Source organism: Dermacentor silvarum, chromosome 5 (assembly GCF_013339745.2).
Source record: "Dermacentor silvarum isolate Dsil-2018 chromosome 5, BIME_Dsil_1.4, whole genome shotgun sequence".
NCBI classification, from domain to species: domain Eukaryota; kingdom Metazoa; phylum Arthropoda; class Arachnida; order Ixodida; family Ixodidae; genus Dermacentor; species Dermacentor silvarum.
In genome coordinates this window covers 165764203-165790288 of record NC_051158.1, presented here as the reverse complement: position 1 = coordinate 165790288, position 26086 = coordinate 165764203, and the positions used below count along the sequence as shown (strand labels likewise).

Here is a 26086-nt window from a genome sequence, read left to right as displayed (position 1 = left end):
ATACTTTATTTTCGTAAAGTTTACAGAATATGACGGAGCGGTTTTGCCCTAGGTAGATGCTGTGTAAAGCTGCGGCGTGTTACCGACTGTTTACACATCGGTAGACGAGCGCGGGCTACGTCGCTGGTTGGTTGAGAAAGTAGTACGCTAAGTATATACGCAACGACATCGCTGCTGGTTGCGTTTCGCAGGACGCCCTTTGTACGCCGAAACTGATCCGGACGACTACGCGGCGGCCGTCTCCGAGGTCCCTCACCCGTGGCTGTTGCACCCATCCCCTTGTGACATAGTTGTGGGCATCCATCGATTTGTAGGCATTTACTTCGTCCCTGGTCACGAAACTTGTTCCGTGAACGAGGTAGTCTTTTATGTCCGTGAGCTCCACACGCGGAAGAAGGTTGACGTCGCACACTGCTTCGTTACCGTCGTAGTCATGTATTGGTCTCTACCCGCCGCACAAAACCCTTTTTGCTCATAACGAATTTTCTCCGGACACCGGAGGTCATGCGCGTAGGCACGAATTGTTTTGCCCGTCGAGACATACAACGGACACAACCGTTCGCCGCCGCTCGCCGTCGCGAAAGGGCAACGTGGGTGCCGACTTCAAACATGGCGGCAGCCGCGGACGCAGCTACCGCCCCAAGCGGATGATGTAGAGTGCAACCTTCCTATAGGTTTCAGTTTCGAAACCCACATATTCCGCCACCAGGGGCACTGTTTGTAACTACGCCCGCCTATTTGAGGAGTTGTCACCGTTAATAAAAAAGTTCTTCACCTCGGTACTCAACCACGTCTGCGTCGCTTGCTCGGTCGCCATCCCGGCGTGCCCCCGCGTTTCCCGCGTTCCCGGCGGGCGAGTTCGGCGCGAGCGCGGGGAAACGCGGTGGGCGTCGGCAGCAGCTCTACGCATCCCACTACCTTCATGCATTCACTCCTCCTCTCCACCTCGCATCCGCTATGCTGCGCGATGCTAATAGAGAGATTTAGCTTGTCCGGTAATCGGGTAAACGCGAGCGGACCGGGCGGGCGTTGGGGCGTTTTGCCGGAACCGTAAACGTGAGTGGCCTGTATGGTGCTAACACCTGGTGGCGCAGAAATCAAACAGACAAAAAACAGCTAATATTGCAGTAACCAAGTGTATTCTACTTCGCTGCTGGTGTAATGTTCGACAGTGGCGTAATCAATCATGTTGCCGCCGAAAATTTACACCAGCAGAGAAGTAGAATACACATGGTTACTGCAATATTAGCCGTTTTTTGTCTGTTTGATTTCTGCACCACCAGGTGGCAGCACTATACAGGCCGCTCACGTTTACGGTTTTGCCGGAACCGCTCCAACACCCGGTCCGCCCGCGTTTACCCGATTACCGGACAAGCTAACCTCTCTACTTTAACGCGATTAAGGGCACCGTGTCGCAGAAAATCCGGCGTTGGCGTGCGATGTGAGCGGGTGGCGGAGAAAATCATCCCCAACCACCCAGACCCCTTAGGCCCTCCACGTGGTGCAAGGTGTTGGTGAACAAAAATTGAATTTCTTGCAGTGAAATATGTCAGAAGAATGGTAAAGTACGACTTTACCATTCGGCGTCGGATTCGCCATCGGATTGTTTACCAATCGGCGTCGGATTGTAATTTCAATGTACGAGAAAACCTAATTCTGCTACGAGGAAACGGAAACACAAAACCCTTTTCCAGCATATCTACCTGACCTACAGCCGCGCGTTCGGGTAATTTACTTGCGAAAATGATATCCAGATGGCACTCGCATTCTAGGTAGGTCAAATTGGGACTTCGCCTGCTAATTCGTTTTGGACACGCGCGCGCGTCGGGGCAATAGCAAACAATTAATGAAATAAAGGTGCTAGGGACTTCACATTTGAATATAAGACCAGTTCTATTGCCCCTGGAAAAACGTCTTTCCAGCAATGCATTTCTATTTAAAAGTGAAGCCGACTTTAAGGGGATCGGTGTAAGCTTGGTCTTTGTATTCTGGCTTTCCCACGTTCAGTGTTGCTGTGAATGAAGCCTACTTGCCGTATGCGAACGATGTGATGCGAACGGGTCTCGATAACGCTATCGCGTTCTACTCTCAAAGGCGAAGCTTAAGCGTCCTCCAATGTTTTATACTCTGTTTTCACTCTCGCTCAGCTCTCTCTCCCCCAGCTCGGGGAAGCTGTGGACGGAATGATCATTATAGCGAGGTTCTAACAGCTCCGCTGTAAAAAGGCACAGCAACTTGGAAGACAGAACAGCGACACTATAACTGAATCTGCACTTGTATCGCGTCACGCCCAGCATATAGGCCATGCTGGCACGCTGCGAGTGGAAGTTGAAGATAAGTAGAGGATTCGGGCCTCGGCCTGACCTTTTGCATCTGGGAGTCTCGGTGTGTTTCGCCATGCTGCCGCCGATAGTCCCCAGCATCCAGTTGTAGAAGAGCCTTGCAGTGCGATCCACGTGGCACCGGTACCATCGCTACCGGTCTCTGCTGCTGCGGCGGCGCAGTCAACGACGACGCCGCGACGGGCGCAGGTACGTTGAGCTTGACTCGGCCTCTTCCACGACCCGCGCTCGGCTGGACGACACCGACTGCCGGTGCTGCATCGCCGCCACCGAAACAATTCATGGCTGCAGAGAGACGACGCATTCGTTCTGCTTGCCCTTGGAGCGAAGTGCTCGTGCTGTCGATGATGGTTATGATGAGAGACAATGACACGTAGCCCCTACAGGGGATTGATGATGATGATGGTGATCCTCAGTACAAATGGCGCATATACCCTCCGTGGGGGATCGGCCAAGAATTGAGCGGTTTGGAGAAAATAGATTTTAAAAATTAGGAAAAGATAGAAAGAAAAAAAGGAAGATGAATTCTGCTCGGTGTTCTAATTAATTATTATAATTGACTATTTTAGGAAGACAGTCGATTCGAATCAATGATAAAGTTTTGCATTGCAGTGCAAACATTCTGGGGATTGGCCAAGAAATATGCGGTAGGAAGGAAAAGAGACATCACAGTACTAAAACCAACAATATAAAGGCCACTACAAACTAGTAATACGGGAAAAGTGTACTTAAGCAGTCAACCTACGTTACCGTTCGTCCCATGTTTCGCTAAACGGCTCCATTGGCTGCCCCGTCAGTTACGTCATTCTCTACGTCGCACCCAAGCGCGCGCGCCATTGGCAGCACCGTTAGTGACGTCGTTCTCTGCGTCGTACCTGCTCTGCCCGCAACGGCGCCTCCTCGGCTCGTCGTTGTCGCATGCGTTCGATATCTCGTTAGCTCGGCGTCGTGGTTAGCAGCATCCGCCCGCCATTGGCGCTTGCGTTCCACAAGAAACACAAATATGTAACCAATAATTTAGAAACGCCTCAATACAGCGTCGGGGTTAGCCCACTGCTAAACCAAGGGTCCGCACGTTTCAGCTTCGCTGGTTAACCATCTATCTGTACAGAGTGCTTGGGTCCGTTTTTTTAAGCTTCCCTCACAGACGGATTCAGAGAATGCAGCTGCTGATGGAGCCAACACGAAAGTGAGCAGGCACCTATAAGGTGTCAGGTAGAAGCATCATGCTTGTTCCTGTTATCAGTGAAGTAGTTCTGTAAAATGTTGAATTGGCACTGGGGGTAGCACTGAGTATGAATATTTGCGTTAGCGCGTTTTCTGCTGGACGCGCGAGTTTTTATTAGTTATTACCGTCAGCACGAGTTAAGCCGTAGGCTCGGTTTTAGCGGTGAATTAAATTTTATGCGTAAGTGTCAAATGAAATGACCCACTGAGCGAAACGCAGCTCCACTAACATGAAACCTGGGGAGGTTTCATTAGCATAGTTAGCATTCTTTGGGAAGTTTACACACTTTGCTGTATGTGTGTATCTAACCTTGTGGAGATTGAGGTGCGCCCCGGTGCCTTTGTGCGAGCATTTACCGGTTCTGTCGTCCCTACGCCTCTCCCTTTCAATTTGCGATGGTTGTCGGGGGTGGCCTTTGCCACGGACCGGTTTATGCCGGTGGCGCTTTTCACTGCCGACCGCGGCAGCGCGACTGCCGCGACGGGCAGAGCGAGCGTGGGCGAGACCTGTCGCGGACAGCACTTCGTACGCAAACGATTTCCTCTCGTCCGCCTGGCCATTTTTAAGGGCCCCCGAATAGAGTATGTGCCAGTTAGTATGGGTCCATTGTTGGTCGATTGGCGTGAATGGGAATGTGCCACACTCTTGAAATTGGGGGAAACACAGGGAATGCGGGAGGTGGAACTTCACGACGATGAGCAACACGAGAACAAGGTGAGAGCAGGAGCCAACGTTTCGACAAGTGGACTTCTTTTAAATGCGAAACATTTCTTGCCAGCGGCTCTGTCCGTCCCTCCCGCGTCCCACACCCCCACAGCGCATGCGCGTCCCCTCCCCTCTCTCTCCTCTCCTACGCTCCCCCCTTTCTCTCCTCTAGGAATCCTCTACGGGGCGGCGCCCGCGTGCCACACCCCCACAGCGCATGCGCGTCCCCTCCCCCTCTCTCTCCTCTCCTACGCTCCCCCCTTTTTCTCCTCTACGGAGCTGCGCGCACGACAGGTGGTGTGACAGCTGCGGGCGCCATGGTAGTTCCGCGGTATGAAAATGACGGAGCGCGCGCGCCTCATTCTTTCTCCTGTGCAGCGCTGTGATGAGCGCTCAGGCCGCTGCCGCGAAACCATCTCCCGCTCAAGCTAACCATCTCCCCGCTGCTTCACATCCACACATAGTTCCCTTTAGCGGGAGGTGGAGCAGTTTTTTTCAAGGCGACATATGCTCTCCTCGGCACAGCATATATAGGTATGGTTCTTCTAAAGGGGAGGGAGAGCGTATGCTTTGCTGGAGGTCACTGAACTATCGTGTCTCTGAAAGAGAGAATAAAAGTAGCGCCAGAAAATGGTGATCGTTGAAAAAGAAAAAAATTATCAATGTATAAATAAAAGAAAGGCAGGAATCAATGATAGGAAAGGGAGGTTGGAATATTATTGACAACCCAATAACAAAAAAGAAAAAAAGCTTAGAAGTCAATGAAAAATAACTAAGTGCTGCTGCCTATAGTTTGATGCTTAGAATAGCGCATAGATTCTAAAGCTCCTTTTTAAGCATTCATGCCTATTGGTTGCAATGTCTGGAACTTATGGATAAGCTATGGTTCTCTATATTTTCTGTCTCGCGCAGAACGGAAATTTTACTGTAGTATGTCGCCTAGAGCACATGTCGCCTTTAAAAAGACAAGACCATGCACTTGTGGAAACGTTGACTCCTGCTCTCACCTTGTACCCGTGTTGCTCATACTATTGAAATTGATCTTTTCAAATGAATCCCGTGATGGGTGGAATGGAACCCAGGTTCCTCGAACACCGCAACACGACGTTCTTGAGTCTGCGCCACGAATGCGAGTAGGCAGCGAGGGAACAATTCTCATCCTTTGCAAAAACCTGCGCGCCACGCATCTCTGAGGCCACGCGCGAACTTCCCCGCGGAATCGCTAGAAGGCGCAGCGTGTTCAGAAGGAAGCGCGAGAGGGAGGCCGTCTACTATACACGCCTCATCCATGACGCGTTTCTCGGCCTCGTATGCTGCAGCGCGTCACGCATCTCCGAGGCAACGCGCCGACTTCGGGCGGCGCCTCTAGACGGAGCAGCGAGTTCCGAAGCAAGCAGGACAGAGGAGCCTGGTTACAGAGGACATACATCAGTGTGCTACATACATCATGCGTTTCGGTGGTGTCAATGTGGTATGTCGCTACATTGTTTGAATGCTAATACCATTGGCGTCCGCGTTCATCATGAGATGGGATCTGCCGGAATTTTGTACTGTACTTCACGTAAGCAGCCATACCACATGTATTTCTTTCTTTTTATGTTGACCAGTTCCTTGAAAAAGAATTTGTCATATGTGGGCGCCAGCCATTTTTGCAGATAAACCGTGTTAATAAATGGACATCAGGAGAAAAAAAAACTTTTCTATCATTTCGATAAAACGCGATGTATGCTAATACATTTTTAATGCTAACTTTGGGGCACATTGTCACAATTGCGAAATTGAAGCGCATCATTGGTTAATTTACGTCTGCCTAGCATAAATCATAAGCTGTTTACCAGCTGATGTTGTAGGACGTGAAACAGTTGATTTATTTATAAATGCACTGAGGAACCGATCCTGATTTTTGTTCCTGTAGTAAAAATTGTATAATGATGCATTTCAGTGTAAAAAATGCAAGGTTTTTCTCTGTGTGCAGTTAATTTTCAATTTTTTTTTTCGCTGTGTCTTTGTGATGTTTTATGTTGCAACTTTTTGTCATCAAAAATTATGTATGCCCACTCCTGCTTAAGGCCTGGTACCCAGGCTAGCAGTATGGAATAAATAAAATAAAAAAATACTAGCTCCACTTTCGAGATATGTAAACTTGAAATGTGCTGAGGTATATATTGGCGTTCGAGTGAAAAGTATCCCAAAAACAGGCCTCTAAAACTTCAACACGATCTTAACTGAAACGCTGAAACATTTTGACAAATTTTGGGGGCTATCTTGGAAGTGGTGCTGCACGGTCGTAAAACTTCTGCTAAGCAAACATTACGTCAATAATGTGACGTCGTGTCTGCTTAAATAGCGGAGGCCTAGACATGACAGCTTCAAGAAAAAAATTTCATATAAGAAAAAGACGGCAGATCCCACGCCCTGTGAGAATCGATGTTATGCGAAGCAATGTGCGGGGAGCCTGCCAAGTTAACCAAACGACCATGACAACACCATGACCTACATGACACGCATGTCATGACAATCATGTCATGAGTCCTCAGGAGTCCCTTTAGCTACACCTAAGAGACCTTAAGGCGAAAGCTTTAGTCAAAGCCTTAGACTATAACTTCGACCATCAACCTTTAGCTTTTTCCTTCACTTAGTACCACGTCAGAACCCATTTCAGTGGCTTTTGAGTGTTAATATTTTTTCCCCGAGTCATTCTCATTTTTGCCGGGTCATGGTCATGACTGACTTCTACCATCATCCCTTAGTGTTTCCTTCACTCAGTGCCCACGCCCGTACTCATTCCAGTGGTTTTCAACTGCTATTTTTTCGCTGAGTCATTGTCATTTTTGCTGAGTGATGCTCATGACAATGACTTCTACCATCATAGTTCAGTGTTTCCTTCACTTAGCATACCTACGTCCGAACCAAATTCAGTGGTTTATGAGTGTTAATCTTTTTCGCTGGGTCATTGTTATGACCTACATGACACGCATGTCATGACATTTATTTGGTACCTACCAAGTTAACGAAACGACCATGAGAGCACCAAGACGTAGGCGACTGTTTCATGACCTACATGACACGCATGTCATGACATTGATGTCAGGACATACCATTTATGTTCGTCATATTGACGCGAGACAGAAGAAGAAGACCGGCACCGAAGCAGAGGTCAGCATTAGACCGGCACTGAAGAAGAGGACGTAGAGGTTGCTCCTCGCCATCTTGGCTGGTTGCTGCTTCGCCTGTGCTACTCGCCTACTTTGTAAATATTTGTAAATATACGTTTTCGCGCAACATTTTCTGGTGGAAGTGCTGGGTACGCTGCCTGTTCATCCCCATCACCCAAGCACGGAACTCCGAAGTGGTCGCCGCGTTGTTCCCTCGGTGATGGCCATTGAAGCACGCACCGCGCCGGAACCTACCGTGCAGCAACCGTCCCCGCCATCTGTCATCTTATCGCTTCCGCAAGATCCGGGCACCTTCTCTGGCACAGATAACGTGGACGTCGAGGACTGGGTTGCATGGTATGAGCGTGTCAGCAAACAGAACAGATGGGACGATACGCTTGTGCTGGCGAATGTGATATTTTACCTGAAAGGAACCGCGCGCGTCTGGTACGAGACGCACGAACACGATCTGACCAGCTGGGACGTTTGCAAAGAAAAACTGAATGACTTGTTCGGCAAGCCCTTGGGTCGTCAACTAGCCGCTAAAAAAGAACTTGGCTCCCGTGCGCAGTCATCTACTGAATCATACATTTCGTATATTCAGGATATTCTAGCGCTTTGCCGTAAAGTTGACGGTAACATGTCCGAAGCGGACAAGATCGGACACATACTCAAAGGAATCGCCGATGACGCATTCAATCTCTTAGTATTCAGGAACTGCGCCACCGTGGATGCTATTGTGACAGAGTGTCGGCGATTCGAACAAGCTAAATCCCGCCGTATCGCCCAGCAATTCACCAGGCTCCCCAATACTGCTGCATCGTCATCATGTGAGGAACCACTACCTACGTCACAATCCCCGATTTCGAACACTTTGACACGGACCGTTCGACGGGAACTAGAAGCAATGTCACCAGCCCATCTCGTGCCAGATGTCTCGACTGCCAACCAGCCTATGGTTTCATTGATTCAAGCCGTGGTTCGACAGGAGGTCGCGAATTTGGGACTCTCCTCTGTGTGCGCTGTTCGCATGCCACCAGTCGCACAAGTCACACCACCAGTTCCACCAGTCGCGCCGCGGAACCAGCCCTTTTACTCGCGATACCGCAATCCCGCTGAGTGGAGGACGCCGGATGATCGCCCAATATGTTTCGCGTGCTCTCGAGTTGGGCATATTGCGCGACACTGCTGGAGCCGTCAGACGTCACCGACTGGCTGGAGCACCCGGAACCCTCGTCCTGAAGGCTACTCCCGTACAACATCGTCGCGCTCTTCACCGACTGACACGCCCGACATCGACACTCGCACCAACGTGTACAGCAGGTCACCATCGCCGCGCGATCGCCGATCTCGCTCGCCGCAAGCCCGCCGTTTCCCGTCGCCTGCCAACTCTGGACGCTACGCATCGGAAAACTAACGAGTGCAGCGCCCGGAGGTGACGCTGCATTCTCGACCCGGCCTCGAAATCCTCGTCTGACAGTTCCTACCCGCTCTAATTTGCTCGAAGTCCAACTCGACGGTGTTAGTGTTATGGCCCTTATCGACACTGGTGCAGAGATTTCGGTGATGAGCTCTAGCCTTCGTGAGAAGCTGAAGAAAGTCCTGACACCCGCCGTGCTACGTACAGTGAGAGTTGCCGATGGAAGCACACCTACTGTTGTTGGAACGTGTACTGCCCGCGTTACTATATCTGGCCATACAACGAGCGCTCAGTTTCTTGTGCTTGAGCAGTGCCCATACGACGTGATCTTGGGCATTGACTTTTTGTCGACACATTCAGCCCTCGTCGACTGCGGCACCGGTGTCCTGCAACTTGAACTCCCTTCTATCCCAGAGACTCTTCCTAATAAACCTACGCAACTGTGTTCGTCAGAGTACGTGCGATTACCGCCCCAATCCACTACTTATGTTCTTTTGACGCCCTCTCCTGCTGTCGCTGACGGGGATTACGTTGCATCCCCTATTACTGACGTTGTCTTGGCACACAATGTGACCCTACCCCACACGGTTGTCGAAATTGTCAACAACGAAGCCTATCTGCCTGTGCTGAACTTCGGCTTATCCGCCCGTGTTCTACCATCCGGAATTGCGCTCGCAACGTTGGCATCCCTCAGCGACTGTCAAATATCCACACTAACATCTGAGGCGACTTTGAGTCCGACGGGCTCAGCAGGATCCACCAGCTTGCCTACCAGTGAATTCAACAAAATGATAGCCGCGGACCTATCACCTGCGCAGGCTGATGAGCTCTGCCGTGTGTTAGCGTTGTACCGGGACGTTTTTGACTTCGACAACCGCCCACTTGGCCAGACAACGGCTGTCATGCACCGAATCGACACAGGCGACGCAAACCCTATTCATTGCCGTCCTTATCGTGTTTCTGCTGCTGAACGGGCGATTATACAAACAGAAGTCGACAAGATGGCTGCAAAATACATTATAGAACCTTCGTCTAGCCCATGGGCATCCCCAGTTGTGCTTGTCAAGAAAAAAGACGGCACCTGGCGTTTCTGTGTCGATTACAGACACCTGAACAAGATCACTAAGAAGGACGTATATCCGTTGCCACGTATAGATGATGCCCTCGATTGCCTCCACGGAGCGAGTTATTTTTCGTCCATCGACCTGCGGTGTGGCTATTGGCAGGTTGCCGTAGATCCTATGGATCGCGAGAAGACCGCTTTTGTGACACCTGATGGGTTATACCAATTTAAAGTTATGCCCTTCGGCCTATGCAATGCGCCAGCCACACTTGAGCGCATGATGGATTCGCTCCTTCGTGGCTTCAAATGGTCGACCTGCTTATGTTACCTAGATGACGTTATTGTTTTCTCAACGACATTTGAGAGCCATATTCAGCGCCTGTCCGCCATCCTCCAAGTGTTCCGCAGCGCCGGTCTCCAGCTTAACTCATCCAAGTGCCATTTTGGTCGCCGCGAAATAACAGTGCTCGGCCACCTTGTTAATGGTGTAGGAATCCGACCTGACCCAGAAAAAATTCGCGCCGTGAAGCATTTCCCTGCACCTTGCTCAACCAAAGACGTTCGCTCCTTCATTGGCTTATGTTCTTACTTTCGTCGCTTTGTCAAAACTTTCGCTGACATCGCCCGTCCGCTCACCGACCTTCTCAAGAAAGATACGCCTTTCGTCTGGGGCCATCTCGAAGCTCAGGCATTTTCTGCGCTTATCCGCCTTCTGACGACTTCTCCTCTGTTGGCGCACTTCGACCCATCTGCTCCTCCGGAAGTTCGGACGGATGCCAGTGGATACGGAATCGGAGCCATCCTTGCCCAGCGCCAGCATGGTCGTGACTGCGTCATAGCGTACGCCAGCCGCCTGCTCTCTGCCCCAGAACGCGATTACTCAATTACCGAGCGTGAATGTCTTGCCCTTGTTTGGGCAATCTCCAAATTTCGGCCGTACCTCTTTGGCCGCCCATTCACGGTAGTCACTGACCACCATGCGCTCTGCTGGCTTTCCTCGCTGAAAGATCCTACAGGCCGTCTCGGACGCTGGGCTTTGCGATTACAAGAGTACTCGTTTTCCGTCATCCACAAGTCTGGCCAATTACATCAGGACGCGGATTGCCTGTCCCGTTATCCCGTGGATCCACCCGACAGCACCAACGCTGACACCGATGCCTGTGTCCTTTCTATATCTCAGTTAATTCATTTCGGCGATGAACAGCGGCGTGATCCGGCGTTACGTTCCATCATCAACCGTCTCAGTTCCGGGCCCCCTGACGAGTCACTCCGGATGTTTACGTTACATAATGGAACTTTATACCGCCACAGTGTATACTCCGAAGGCCCTGAACACTTGCTTGTGGTGCCCTCCCACATGCGTACTACTGTCCTCCAGCAGCTTCACGACGAACCTACAGCAGGTCATCTTGGTGTAACGCGCACTTATGATCGCGTGCGGCGTCGTTTCTTTTGGCCTGGACTTTATCGCGCCGTACAGAAGTATGTTGGCCGCTGCGAACTTTGCCAACGACGCAAGAAACCACCGACGCTTCCCGCCGGCCTTCTTCAGCCTATCGATGTCCCAGTAGAGCCGTTCTTCCACGTCGGCCTCGATTTGCTCGGACCCTTCCCTACATCAGCATCAGGGAACAAATGGGTCGCTGTCGCGACAGACTATGCCACGCGTTACGCGATTACGCGCGCACAAACCAGCTGTGCCACCGATATTGCCGACTTCCTCCTTCACGATGTTATTCTGCATCACGGAGCGCCTCGTCAACTGCTCACCGATCGCGGTCCTTACTTCTTGTCGCGTGTCATCGATGACCTTCTACGCTCATGTTCCACGAAACACAAAGTCACCACCGCCTATCACCCTCAGACGAATGGCCTTACCGAACGTCTGAATCGCACTATAACCGACATGCTGTCCATGTACGTTTCCGCCGACCACCGCGACTGGGATGCTACATTACCCTTTGTCACGTTTGCCTATAATTCGTCACGCCACGATACGGCAGGTTGTTCACCGTTTTACCTTCTTTTTGGCCGGGAACCGACACTACCTATGGATACTGTACTACCAGCCGCCCCACAACAACCATCGGAGTACGCACAGGATGCCATCGAAAGGGCGCACGCTGCGCGTCATATCGCGCGTGACCGCCTTCAGATGTCGCAGGTGTCACAGAAGAACCGTTACGATTGCCGTCACAAGGATGTATGTTACGCTCCTGGATCCTTAGTGCTCCTCTGGTCGCCAACTCGACACGTTGGTCTCTCCGCGAAGCTTCTACCACGCTACCATGGTCCTTATCGCGTTCTGCGCCAAGTTACCGACGTGACTTATGAGATTGCACCGGCCCAACCAATGTTATCTTCTGCGCCGATCAAGACTGACGTAGTGCATGTTGCCCGGCTGAAGCCGTATCACCCGTCCGCTGATGCTGCACTCTGACCTGCCCGGATGGTGCGCGTGTTTTCGCCCGGGGGGGGGGGGGGGGGGGGGGGGGGGTAATGACGCGAGACAGAAGAAGAAGACCGGCACCGAAGCAGAGGTCAGCATTAGACCGGCACTGAAGAAGAGGAAGTAGAGGTTGCTCCTCGCCATCTTGGCTGGTTGCTGCTACGCCTGTGCTACTCGCCTACTTTGTAAATATTTGTAAATATACGTTTTCGCGCAACAATATGCTCTTGTCATAGCATGCAAATTTTGGTACATAACAAGTTAACGAAACTACCATGAGAGCAATGACGTTGGCGACTAGATACTGTCAAAGTAGCAAATGTAGATAGATATAAAACGCCTGGTGTAGAAACAAAAATAAAGGTGTATGCCACATTTCATGAAGCCTTGACAGCTAACGAAGTGATAAAGGCAACGGCCAATGTCAAACATGCGCTATAAAACAAAGCCAATCCGGCCTCTCTCCAATTGAAACCGCACAGCGTTGTAAATTGTGTTATTCACTGCTGCTAGCACGATGGTTTTCCTACCACTATACGCCTTCGGGAGACGCAGCATAATCTCGCATATTGTTCACGCCGTCCTCCAACTTTCTCACCGAACGCGGCAGTTCAGTTCTTATGGCGTTTGGGGCCGAGTACGAGGTCATGAAAACAATTCCCTGGCAGGCCGGCTGAATTTTTGTAGGAGCAAAACGCGAGAAAAAGAAAACTAAAATATATCGTATACTGTAACTTAGGCGCACACTACATATCTCCAGGTAGCCAAATTCATTCGTAGCAATCCCCCACGGCGTCTCTCTCTACGACATGGCAATGCTGATTTGAGACTTTAAACCCGATGAATCCATCAACTACGGATTTCTCATGACATAATATTCATGATGCCTCCAGCTCACTAGTCTACATCAAGCGTGATCACGAACACGCGCATAGGCACACATATCATCATCACCCTATATTTATTTCCACAGCAGGACGAAGGCCTCCATCTGCGATCTACAATTACTCCTTTCTTGCGCCAGCTGATTCCAATTTGAGCCCTGCAAATTTCCTAATTTCATCACACCACCTAATTTTCTGCCGTCCTCGACTGCGGCGGAAGAGGCCGCCGCAGACAAGCGGCCATCTACAACGCCATGAAATTTATCTTAATAAAGTTGTTTCCTCCTCCTCCTCGACTGCGCTTCCCTTCTCTTGGTATCCATTCTCTAACACTAATTGTCCACCGGTTATCCATCCTACTCATTACATGACCTGCCCACCTCCATTTTCCCCTCTTAGGCTACGTTCACACTCGGGAAGCGGCAAGCGGGCGGAAAGGCCAAAGCGGCTGGAAAATTTTTTCCGTGCATGTCCAAGTTGTTCACATTTGTTTTGCAATCGCCGCGGCCACCGCTGCCGCTTTCGCCCACATCCATCTAGTCTGCGTACGTTTGTCGGCGTGGTGGCGCTCATTATCGCACCATTTCGAGCGGTATGTTCATTCATTGTCCCACCCGTCATCAAAAGTGTTCATTTCGCGCAACTTTGCGAGTCATCTGCGACCTTCGGTAAATTCCTCGTAGGCGTTCCGTAATTCTCCTCATACGGGCATGGTAGCACTGAGTCAAAGGTTGGTGCCTAGGCGTGATTATATTTCTTTAATAGCTTTTATTTACAGGTTGTAATAACATTTCATAATTTCGTATTATTGGCGGTGCCTCCAGTACACCAAAGCTGAAACCCAGGCTGGCCCTTGTGTTGGGGCTCGCCGAAGCCAGCACGTCCTACGTGAGACCTATGCTCCCAATCTATTGTCGCGACGAGAAAACCACCGCGCAACGAAAAAAGCGCCCTGCGACTTTTGCAACATACCGCGCCCGTGCGAGGAGAATTGCGGAGCGCCAACGAAGAATCTGCCCAACTTTTTTCTGCCACAGAAGTGGGCGAAGAAATTGTTTTTTTACTTCTACCTACTTGTTTCCTAGAAATGGACAATGAATAAACGGAAGGAGCGGACACCTCGGAAGCGGCTGTGGTGGGTTCGCCCAGCTTTGCAAAAGCGCGAGAAGTTGGGTCACCCCAAGGTTTCGTTGCTGCACCTCCGGTCGCGCGACGTTGAATACTATCGCGAGTATTGCTGACAGTACGTTTTAGTACCACTCTTGTCGTAGAGAAAGTGGTGGATCTAGATCGCGTCGAGCACCATCGCAGCCTACACTTTTGGTGCCATGTAGAATTTTACGACCGGATGTTTATATGCTAGTGGAGCTTCCGGTCGAGCGGAACAACTTTCCGCCGCAATTCCGCCTGGCCATGGCGAAAAAATCGGTCCGAGACCGATTTTGCTTTCCGCCTGGTTTTCCGCCCGCTTCGCCGCCTAGGCGGGCGGATTTTTAGAAGTTTTTGCCGCTTCCGCCTGCTTCGAGACCAAGTGTGAACGTAGCCTTAATGTCAACTAGAATATCCTCTACACCCATTTCCTCTCTGATCCACACCACTCTCTTCCTGCTCTCTGATCCACACGCCCCCCCTCCAGTCACGGTGATGAAGAAATAGAAATGTTTTATAAAGATGTTGAATTAGCAGTGAGAAAGGTGCGCACTCAATATTCATGGGAGACTTCAATGCAAATGTGGGGGAAAAGCAGGCTGGTAAGGATGCACAGATATATCGACAAAAAATAACCGAACAATGTCCAACCACGTTCAGAGCTTAAATCAAGCTGAAGACAGTGGCCGGCTGAGCTCACCTGGTGGCCGGTACATCTGCCGGCCTGGCTTAGAAAAGTGCGGCGAAATGCCCACTCGGCTGGAGTACCTCGAGGTGTTGACTTCTTCGCAAGCCTCTTTTTTAAACTGCGAAAAAAGGTTGTCGCAACAAAATGTAGCGGCAGCATGAATGTAAAACAAAAGTATACTATATAATAGCGGGCTATGTGGACATCAATAAATAAATCACTTCTTGCTGTAAATATACTATATATGTTTTCTGCATATGCAACTTCTTCTTCTTCTGACTTTCCCTTCCATTCTTTTCGTTTTACTTTCGCTATTCCCTTTGCTTGACGCAATTCCGTTGCAAGATTCATAGCCAGACAGTTACAGTTCGGCCAGCAATACTTGCTTCTTGTAATCTTGTTTCACGTGTCTGATAACATTTTGCAACTGCTAGTACACAGTTTTGCTTTACGATAGCTACGAAGCACTGTGTTCAAAGAAACGTACAAACTTAATTAAAAAATTGTCGCGATCAATCGCGGTTAAACCTAGTTTGTCGAGCGATAACACGGTTTTGTTTTCTTTGGGAAAAGACACGGACGCTGCTCGGCGCGGCAGCAGCGAACGAATTGACCTTCATGCAGCGTCTCGCTTCAACGCGAACTAAGCGTCGAAAGCATAGCACATACGAAGCTACCAGCACTTGGCACACTTTGTACACATCGCAGATAGCTCTGAAAATGAGGCTCGCGCAACCGCGCACTTTGTCCACATCGCAAGTCGCTTTCAAAATATGGGCGCCCACGCGGCGTTCGCAGCAGCTGCCGGTAGCGATAGGCTAAGTCCCAGTTTGACTTTGGCTGAGCTTAAAGGTCAGATTTACGGAACCTTGCGTTTTCTGGGTTTGTACCTGGAGTAGTAGAGCTATCGCTCTCAATCGCTATCGCTGTTCACTTTGTGAACGCAGCGAACAGAGATCACCGGGCGTCGAAGCACAAACCGAAAGGGCGCGAACGAGGTCGCGGACGCTACGTTGATCTCGATGGTCCAACGCCTACTGTACGACAGGGAAAGCGCATATTGTTACCCATAAAAAGAAGAGACGCCGCGAGTAGTAGTAGCAGTAGCAGAGGTCGAGGAAAAGAGAAAAGATGCACGTTTCCGCAGCCCTTACAGGGAGCACGGCTTAGCATCTGAGGTCGGGGAAAGGGGGATAGAAAGTAGGAAAGTGGAAGAAGGGGAGGAAGAGGGTAGTCGATGCTGGCTGACCGACTGTAAGAGCACTTTGCCCGAGACGATGACGACTACGACGCGAACATGCACAAGAAGCACCGCACCGTCGAAGCACAAACAGAAAGGGTGCGAACGCAGCGATGCTCTTCTCCACCTCCAGACGCCTTCTTTCTCCGGCGCTCGCTTCCCTTGCTGCGAGAACCATAATCTCGCCGATTTGACAGACGGGCCATCTACGCTTGCGCGTAAAAAAAAGCGTGCGATGAGGTGAGCGCTGTCTCTTGGGCAAGTTGGAACTACAAACTGGTATGGGTTGCGTCCTTCATCTTCGAAAGCGCAACCCATAACCGTTTGCATCATAACTCCGCCATTTTATCCGGACAACTCTGGACACAAAGGAGATGAATGCGGAGCAGTTGATGAATCGAAGCCTCCTCACGTAAGTACACAGGCACATGACGAAGTAAGGCTACGCCATGATGCATTTGGTATGTCGACAGCCACGATTTTACTGCGTTTCAGGCGTTATTCGAAAAAAAAAAAAAACACTCAGGAGAAACTGACAAGCATGGAGATACAAGAAGCGCAACGTTGCCTTTACAGAACACGTGCGTTGTTGTGAGTCTTTCTTTTCTAAAATATGATGCTGACATTTATTTATTTATTTATTTATTTATTTATTTATTTATTTATTTATTTATTTATTATTTATTTATTTATTTATTTATTCATTTATTTATTTGAACACACTCAATGCCTTGTCGGGCGCTGGAGAGAGGAGTGGTGTTCGGAACAAAACGTAGTGATCGCGGTTTTCAGCGATGATGGAACCGGGTTGCTGATAATGAAGGCGGGGAGGCGTTTCCACCCAGTCACTGTCCTTGGCACAAATGAGTTAGTCTTCAGGTTTTTGCGCGAACTTGGGACGTTGAATTTGAAGTTGTGGTCAGTGCGTGCTCAAACGTAATGAGGAGCAGCATGCAATGCGTTCCTAAAGTGACGATTGCTGTATTATATATTGAACAATAACACAAGTCGTGCTATTTTTCTACAAGGTCAGGTAGGTCGAGGCAAGTTTTCATTGCAGTTACACTAGCGGCGCAAGGCTAATTCGACCGAGTATCTAGAACGAAATTCAGCACTTGCACGTTACCATGATGTGCTGGATGTTCATTACGAAATGCGACTAGCCGAATATAAGCGTGTCTGTGTGCATTATTGTTCTACGCGTCCTTGAGAGGTGCAATTGTAATAGGTCGAAAGCGATCCTTAAAAAATTATGTGTGGCGCTGCTATCGCAAACACCAGAGACCAGCGGAGCTGGGGAAAGCCTAGTATAGTGGCAAACCACACACTTAGTATAACTGGGCTTCCCTCATCTCCGCTCGCCTCTGCTGTTTGCGATAGTAGAGCCACGCATAACTTTTTTTTCATCTGCGAGAAAGAGGACCTCCAAAGCAAGCGCCCATTAGCACCGTTACTCCCAAGTCGTTGAATGTTGCTAAAGTTCCTGAGCACCCGCAACCCAGGATCTTCCAGTCTCCTTTGTTTCCTGGTACTCAGGATTTATTCGCGATGTTCTGCGTAGTATCACGATTAATTCAACCGGCCACGTTCATGAGCCTTCGGATATTCATTTCTTCGCCTACGCGAACGCTCGGCTTCCGTCAATCTAAACTCGGGATGCTGTCTTCTGCGACACTTGGTTTCAGCTTCCCTAGCTCTCGCTTCAGTCTTTCGGAAGCGACGAGTGTGCAGTTCTCTGGTCGAAACCAGAGATGTATAGGTGATGTATAGGTTTCGGTATCGAAACCCACATATTCCGCAACCAGGGGGCGCTGTTTGTAACTACGCCCGCCTATTTAACGAGCTGTCTCCGTTAATGCCAGGCCGTGTGCGGCACACGCAGCACAGTCACAGCGTAAGCTAGACGAGCGTTTCGACAGTACTACCTAGTAATTTGAGTGAATGCGTCAGGAACGCGCTTGGGACGCCGTCGCGCGTGCAAGCCGACGCGTTCTATCGCCGATGGCTAACGCCGTTCGGCCCTGCCAAGCGGCCGACAATGCAACTACGGCTGTCACATTCGCTCCCATTGCAACGCGCCCGATGCGGCCTGCTTGGGACGCCGTCACGCGTGCAAGCCGACGCGTTCATTCGCCGAGGCCCGATGGCTAGCGCCGTTCGGCCCAGCCAAGCAGCCGACAACTACGGTTGTCACATTCGCTCATATTCCAACGTGCCCAATTTAGCCCAATCAACGTGGTCCAGAGCGTCCGTCGGTATGTTAGCGCCATCTAGAAAGCGGCAGCAAAGTTTACAGTGTCTGAAAGGTTGGGTTTGCCGGTGCCTTAACTAGATGGAGCCACCGTACCGGCGGAGGCTTGGGACCGCGTTGTTTGCGTTCCGCGTCTGAATCGCATCCAAGGAGGTACAGTGCCTAGAATATACTTAAAGGAGGTTTAAAAAAAATATGAATTTTTTCAAACCTCCTTGATTGCATGTCGTCGTCTGCGCGCCTGCATAGGGCGCGTTTATAGGCGGTTTCCTGCTCTCGGATAGCAAGCGCTTGTGTGGCCAACGCCTCCTCCTTCTAGAGGAGGCGTTGGTGTGGCTCAGTTCAATAAAGAAAAAAAGCTTGCGTGGCTCAGTGGTAGAGTATCCACCTCCCACGCAGCGGGCCTGGGCTCGATGCCGGCGGAGAGCGGCTACTTTTTTTCGCATGCGATAGCCGCTACGGTGCGGCGGCATCATCGCGACCCGAAACGGCTATTGGAATGAGCCCATAACAGCTTACGCTGTAAAAAGTAGTTTTTCGCCTCGGTGCCCACCTGCGTCTGCGTGGCTTGCTCGGCCGCCGTCCCGGCGTGCCCCCGCGTACCCGGCGTGGCATCCATGGCCGCCACGCCGATACAACGAGGACAATTGTAATGCATCGCAGCCAAATGCAAGTCGTCGACTGCGAGCTTATTTCTGCGCCAAGCCCTTTCGCCGTACTTCTGCCTGCCACTTTTATTTTACGGCTTCTTCTCCGTCTTCTTCTGCAAACCTGCCTGTGACAAGCCTTCTCCAGCGTCTCCGCCTCATCTCCTGCCTTGCGTCCTGCCTCAAAATTAACGCCGCTATACCACCTCCTCCTTTCCTTCAGAGCCCCGGCGTGCCCGTAATTCCCTGGCGTGATTGGCGTCGCGTCTTGCAGGTATATATGGACGCCGCCGCCAAGGACGCCACGCCGGCGCACGAAGGCGCTCCTACTGAACGCTTCCTACTGAGTGGAGGGCGTCCGGATCTACTTCGCCGTTGTTGAAGACCAGACGCACGCTGGCGCTGACGGAGGAACCAGCGACGCCGAGGCAGTCGATCTATTCGAGGAGACGCTATCACTATTTGGCGCGTGTTTTGCGCCAGAGGTGGACAAAGTCGTTAAAAGCTTACAATTCAAGAGGAGGACACAAGGGTCGGAGGAGTCAACTACAGCATTTCTTAAAGACCTTCACCGGCTTGCAGGGCGCTTGCGGGTTCGGGACAGCAACGGACGCTATGTTCAGAGATAAAGTTCTCGGCGGACTACTGTCAATCCCGTTACGCCGCAGATTTATCCGGATGGGCAACGAGCTTAATTTCAAAAGGCTCTGGACATTGCAAGGGAACAAGAACGCACTGACAAGTTAATGCAAGAACTCAGCGTTCTTCAGGTAGACGCTGTGTTACATCAGCAACGACCGCAACATGGTCGATGCGATGAGCGTCGCCTGCGACGTGACACGCAAGATGACGGCCTTCCCTCCAGTCTGGTCAAGGGCAAGATGGCGGCAACTGGTCCAGCCTCCCTCCCCAGCCGGATCAAGAGGCGGCCAACCCCGCAAGTTTCCCCGACCGAGCCGAGGTCAAAATGGCGGGCGGCGAGAGCGAGGAGGTGGGCCTCTCCGAAGGAAAACGGGCGCCTTCCCTCCTTCCAAATCGTCGTCGACTCCCGCCAGCGGCTGCTTCCGTTGCGGGTCGCCGCATCATTGGGCCAATTTCCCTCGCTGCCCGGCGCGCCGCATGTTCTGCCAGACTTGCGGAAAGAGAGGACACTTCTTTCAAGTGTGCCGTTCTGCTGGAGACGAATCAAGATTCGTTGAAGCGGTTGGAATGCAGGGCAGCGCGGTTACCCATACTACGACCGTTCTAGTAGCGCACCCAGGATCTCTGCCAGGGAGGGGTTGAGAGTTCGGCTTAGTTTGCCAATACCATCTTAACAGCACTAATTTCAATTTCTTCACGGGAAATTGTCAAAAATGCGCTTTTTGCGCAAGTTTGCGAGTTACAATTAAAATTGAATTATGGGGTTTTACGTGCCAAAACCACGATCTGATTATGAGGCACGCCGTAGTGGGGGACTCCGGAAATTTCGACCACCTGGGGTTCTTTAACGTGCACCTAAATATAGTACACGGGTGCTTTCGCATTTCGCCCCCATCGAAATGCGGTCGCCGTGAACGGGATTCGATCCCGCGACTTCGTGCTGAGCAGCCACTGAGCAACCACGGCGGGTAAGTTTGCGAGTGTGCAGACGATTGCGCGTCTTACATCTTAGTTGCCTCAAAGGCGCAAGGAAAGAAAAGGGGTTAAACAAAAGGGGGGGTAACTCGGCCTCAGAAGGTGGGGGGGGGGGGGTTAGAACCCGCCCAAACCACCCGTTGGTGCGCCACTGGACCGTTCTGCATATTGAAGACGCTGTCGCACCCTGGCCCTCATACGCGTCCCCGTTCAGATCAATAACTTGGTACTGCCATTCATGATAGACATCGGAGCGGTCGTGTCGCTGATGCATCTTAGCTACTACCAACAGTACTTTACGCACATCCCGCTTCGGCCGTCTCATCTCGTTCTCCACAACTACTCAGAGCAGGTGGTCAAGATTTTGGGACTCTAATGCAAAAGTGCAATTTCAAGGAAAGTCCGCACATGTTGCCTTCCATGTGACTGAAAGCGGCTCGTCACTCCTCGGGCTCAATGTCATCAAGGCATTGAAGATTGTCATCGACGGCGGAACCGTGGCCCTTTCCAAGGTCTCGCTCAGCCCAGTGGTCTCAGGCGTTACGTCGCGTCGGACTTGTGTGAACTTGTACGGCAAAGCAGACTTTGCGACTACTCCGCAGGCCAACCCCCATTCGTTGTCACCGCCAGTGACTGTAAACCTGTGCCGAGTGGTAGAGCATCCTGCTTCTGCTGACTTGCACAGTGCAGCGGACCATGCGACTGTACTCCGTGCTACTTCAGTGCCAACGAGCGTCTCCCAAAATCAAGCGTCGCAACGGCAAGCTCCACGGACAAACCAGGTGAACTGTCAACCATCTGTGAACTCGCGTGTTGAGCGCATGAAAACCAGCTTTTTTTCAATCGTGTGCGTGCTAAAGCACATATCCGTACTAGCAAGTTTGTTCAGCAGTCAGATGCTGTTACAGTGGTTCCTGCGGTTATATAGTCTCTAGCCGAAAGGCAAGGTGAAAAGGTGCCATATGAACAAACGACTGATGTGCCCAGTCACCATACTGATTGCTTACTTAACGATAACTCGCTTATAACTTGCGATAACTTGCGATAATTTGCTTAGCGATAACGATTGCGTCGATAACGATTGCGTCGATTGCGTCGATGAGTCGTTAGACTCTTTTGCATCTTATCCGTCCTCCGACTCGTCTGGAGGGCGCTTCAGTGAGCTTCGGAGCTCAAAGGATGTCATTTCCGTCGTCCCCAGCTTTCCCAGGCGGGCAATTCAGGCAATTTGCTTGGCGGGCGAAAATGCTTAAAGTCAGTAGGTTCGCCTCCAGCTTCGGCTGGCAGGTGCATGTTTAACGGGGCAGGAAAGCCCAAACACTAGTTCTGAGCCAGTGGCTCCAATGCAGGGCCCTGGGCCCACACCTTAATTTCTCGCCTCAGATACCCCAGCGATCCAAGAGACGGCGTAAGGGGCCACAGCATTTAAGGTACTTTGTTCCCTAGTTGATATTTTGGATGCGAAGCATCTTATGGTCGAAGCTATGTCACTCCCTCCCTCCCTCCGCCGTGCGACGTCCACACCTACACTGCGCACGCGCATCCTCCTCCCCCTCCTCTCCTCTCGGCATTCATGCACATCCTCCTCCCCCTTCTCTCCTTGTCTCATCTCTCCTCTCGGCATTCCTACTCTCCTCTCCGCATTGCGCAACGAATGGCAACACCTGCGGCTCCGCGCGCGATAATGCGAAGCAGCTTAGGTTATAGGCGCGACGGTAGGCGTCCCAGAGGCACCCGCAACAGTCACCAACGCCGCGCGTGTTCGGTGCGAACGCGGCCAAAACGCCGACGGCGTCGACTACAGTTCTGCGCGTTGCTGGTGCTGCTGCATGTCCAATTTTATACAGCTGATAAAAGTACCTTGAGTCAACCCCATGGCTGCTTCGCATACTACTCAGGGTTCCCCTACGGGAAGATGGTTAATTTATTTAGTGTGGAGTGTATTCTTTGAGTGTTTTGCCTTTTTTCCAATTTTGTCAGGACTATGAAATGCGTTCATTTGGTTTTGCGTTATTGACTATGCTAGCCATTGTGTGTGTATTGCCGTCCATTATGCCTTTATTGACACGACTGTGAAAATTGATTAATTGTTTTAGGTTAGTGGGCGACGTTAGACATGTGTATATTTGTAGTGTCATCGTATCTATTGTATTGCCATCTTTGTTAAAAGAGATTACCCAGTGCCTATTCTACAAGTGCGGTTATATTTCGCAGGGGGGAGAGAGAAACTGATAAAATGTTAACAGGGATATATCTCCGTACATATGGTATTTACAGTATAACTAGCCGCTGAGCCGTGCTCCCTCAAGGGCTGCAGAAGATAGCGCCAACCTTTCCCTTTCCCTCAAGAACCACTTATCATCATCATATATGGTATTTACAATATAACTACTGTATTACGTACTACTGTATACATCAACCTCTGTATAATGTTGCACAGGGATATATCTCCATACATATGCTATGTTACTAACAACGTATAACTACTGTATACATTAACTAGTGATGTATAGGTTTCGGTTTCGAAACCCACATATTCCGCAACCAGGGAGCGCTGTTTGTAACTACGCCCGCCTATTTGAGGAGCTGTCACCATTAATAAAGTAGTTCTTCACCTCGTTACTCATCTGCGTCTGGGTGACTTGCTCGGCCGCCGTCCCGGCGTGCCCCCGCGTTTCCCGCGTTCCCGGCGTGGCATCCATGGCTATATAGGGGCTTTATCCATGGCCGCCCCGCTGATACAACACGGAGGCATCGGCTGTTAGTTAAGTTGGATTTATTGGCGCAAAAGCGGCTACGGCTACCACGGACACCGGGAGAGTTCGGCGCGAGCGCGGGGAAACGCGGTGGGCGTCGGCAGCAGCTCTACGCATCCCACTACCTTCATGCATTCACTCCTCCTCTCCACCTCGCATCCTCTATGCTGCGCGATGCTAATAGAGAGGTTTAGCTTGTCCGGTAATCGGGTAAACGCGAGCGGACCGGGCGGGCGTTGGGGCGTTTTGCCGGAACCGTAAACGTGAGTGGCCTGTATGGTGCTACCACCTGGTGGCGCCGAAATCAAACAGACAAAAAAATCAGAGCATATCCACGAAGTGAATGATGATGAGTGGGCGAAGCACCGGGGATCATTCGGGTAAACCACAGCTACGGACGAGAGATAAAGAGAGCGCGCGTCGGGAACGAGAGACTTAAGGTAGTTTTATCAGCTTTATAAACTTGGACATGCAGCAGCACCAGCAACGCGCAGAACTGTTGTCGACGCCGTCGGCGTATTGCCCGCGTTCGCACCGAACGCGCGCAAAGTGGAACCGGAAGTGGAACCGGAACGCCATCTAGTGAACACTTCATAAAACTACAGGTGGCTACATACTACTACTACACCCTAAGGAGCTTCGCTCCTAAAAACAGCTAATATTGCAGTAACCAAGTGTATTCTACTTCGCTGCTGGTGTAAATGTTCGACAGTGGCGTAATCGTGTTGCCGCCGAAAATCTACACCAGCAGAGAAGTAGAATACACATGGTTACTGCAATATTAGCCGTTTTTTGTCTGATTTCTGCACCACCAGGTGGTAGCACTATACAGGCCGCTCACGTTTACGGTTCCGGCAAAACGCTCCAACACCCGATCCGCCCGCGTTTACCCGATTACCGGACAACCTAAACCTCTCTATTTTAACGCGATTAAGGGCCCCGTGTCGCAGAAAATCCGGCGTCGGCGTGCGATGTGAGCGGGTGGCGGAGAAAATCATCCCCAACCACGCCGTCCGCTTAGGCCCCGTGGTGCAAGCTCATGAACAAAAATTGAATTTCTTAGTGAAATCCGTCAGAAGAATGGTAAAGTATGACTTTACCATTCGGCGTCGGATTCGCCATCGGATTGTTTACCAATCGGTGTCGGATTGTAATTTGAATGTACGATAAAATCTAATTCTGCTACGAGTAAACTCAAACACAAAACCCTTTTCCAGCATTTCTACCTGACCTACAGCCGCGCGTTCGGGTACTTTACTTGCGAAAATGATATCCAGATGGCGCTCGCATTCTAGGCAGGTCAAATTGGGACTTCGCCTGCTAATTCGTTTTGGATACGCGCACACGTCGGGGAAACAGCAAACATTTAATGAAATAAAAGAGGTGCTAGGGCCTTCACATTTTATTTAAGACCACTTATATTGCCCCTGGAAAAACGTATTTCCAGCAAACGATTTCTGTTAAAAAGTGAAGCTTGGTCTTTGTAAGCTGGCTTTCTTACGTTCCGTGTTGCTGTGAATGAAGCCTACTTGCCGTATGCGAACGGTGTCATTCGAACGGGTCCCGATAATGCTATCGCATTCTACTCTTAAAGGCGGAGCTTAAGCGTCCTCCAATTTTTTATACTTAGTTTTCACTCTCTCTCAGCTCTCTCTCTGGGGCCCCAGCTCGGCGAAGCTGCGGACGACAGTATGATCATTATAGCTAGGTTCTAACTACTCCGCTGTAAAAAGGCACAGCAACTTGTAAGACAGAACAGCGACGCTATAACGGAATCTGCGCTTGTATCATGTCGCGCCTTGAATAGAGGCCATGCTGGCACGCTGCGAGTGGAAGTTGAAGATAAGTAGAGGATTCGGGGCCTCGGCCTGACCTTTTTCACCTGGGAATCCCGGTGTGTTTCACCATGCTGCCGCCGATAGTCCCCAGCGTCCAGTTGTGAAAGAGCGTTCCAGTGCGGTCCGCGGTTACGTGGCTCCGGGACCATCGCTACGGGCATCTGCTGCTGCGGCGGCGCAGTCAACGACGACGCCGCGACGGGCGCAGGTACGTTGAGCTTGACTCGGCCTCTTCCACGACCCGCGCTCGGCTTGACGACACCGACTGCCGGTGCTGCATCGCCGCCACCAAACTTCATGGCTGCACAGAGACGACGCGTTCGTTGTGCTTGCCCTTGGAACGAAGACCTCGTGCTGCTGCACGTGCTGCTGCTGTCGATGATGATGGTGATGATGAGAGACAATGACACGTAACGCCTACAGGGGATTGATCATGATGATGATGATCGTCAGTACAAATGGCACATAGCCACCGTGGGGGTACAGTGCCTAGAATATAGTAACTATATTCTAGGCACTGTAGTGGGGGATCGGCCAAAAATTGGGCGGTTTGGAGAAAATGGATTTTTAAAAAATACAAAAAGATAGAAAGAAAAAAGGGAAGAATAATTCTGCTCGGTGTTCTAATTAATTATTATAATTGACTATTTTAGG

At 50.7% G+C, this 26086-nt stretch overlaps 1 protein-coding gene across 1 annotated transcript in view; it reads right to left on the bottom strand.

Moving 5' to 3' along the window:
• Positions 1-25731, bottom strand: part of LOC119452651 (uncharacterized) — a 90146-nt gene extending 64415 nt beyond the window's left edge. Inside the window, exons 1-3 of the mRNA XM_049668102.1 lie at positions 25468-25731; positions 15096-15201; positions 2365-2627 (exon numbers count right to left, since the gene is read on the bottom strand). Of these exons, the coding sequence (XP_049524059.1) occupies positions 2365-2627; positions 15096-15201; positions 25468-25731 (633 nt within the window). The remainder of the gene's footprint in view (positions 1-2364; positions 2628-15095; positions 15202-25467) is intronic.
• Positions 25732-26086: the final 355 nt, after the last annotated feature.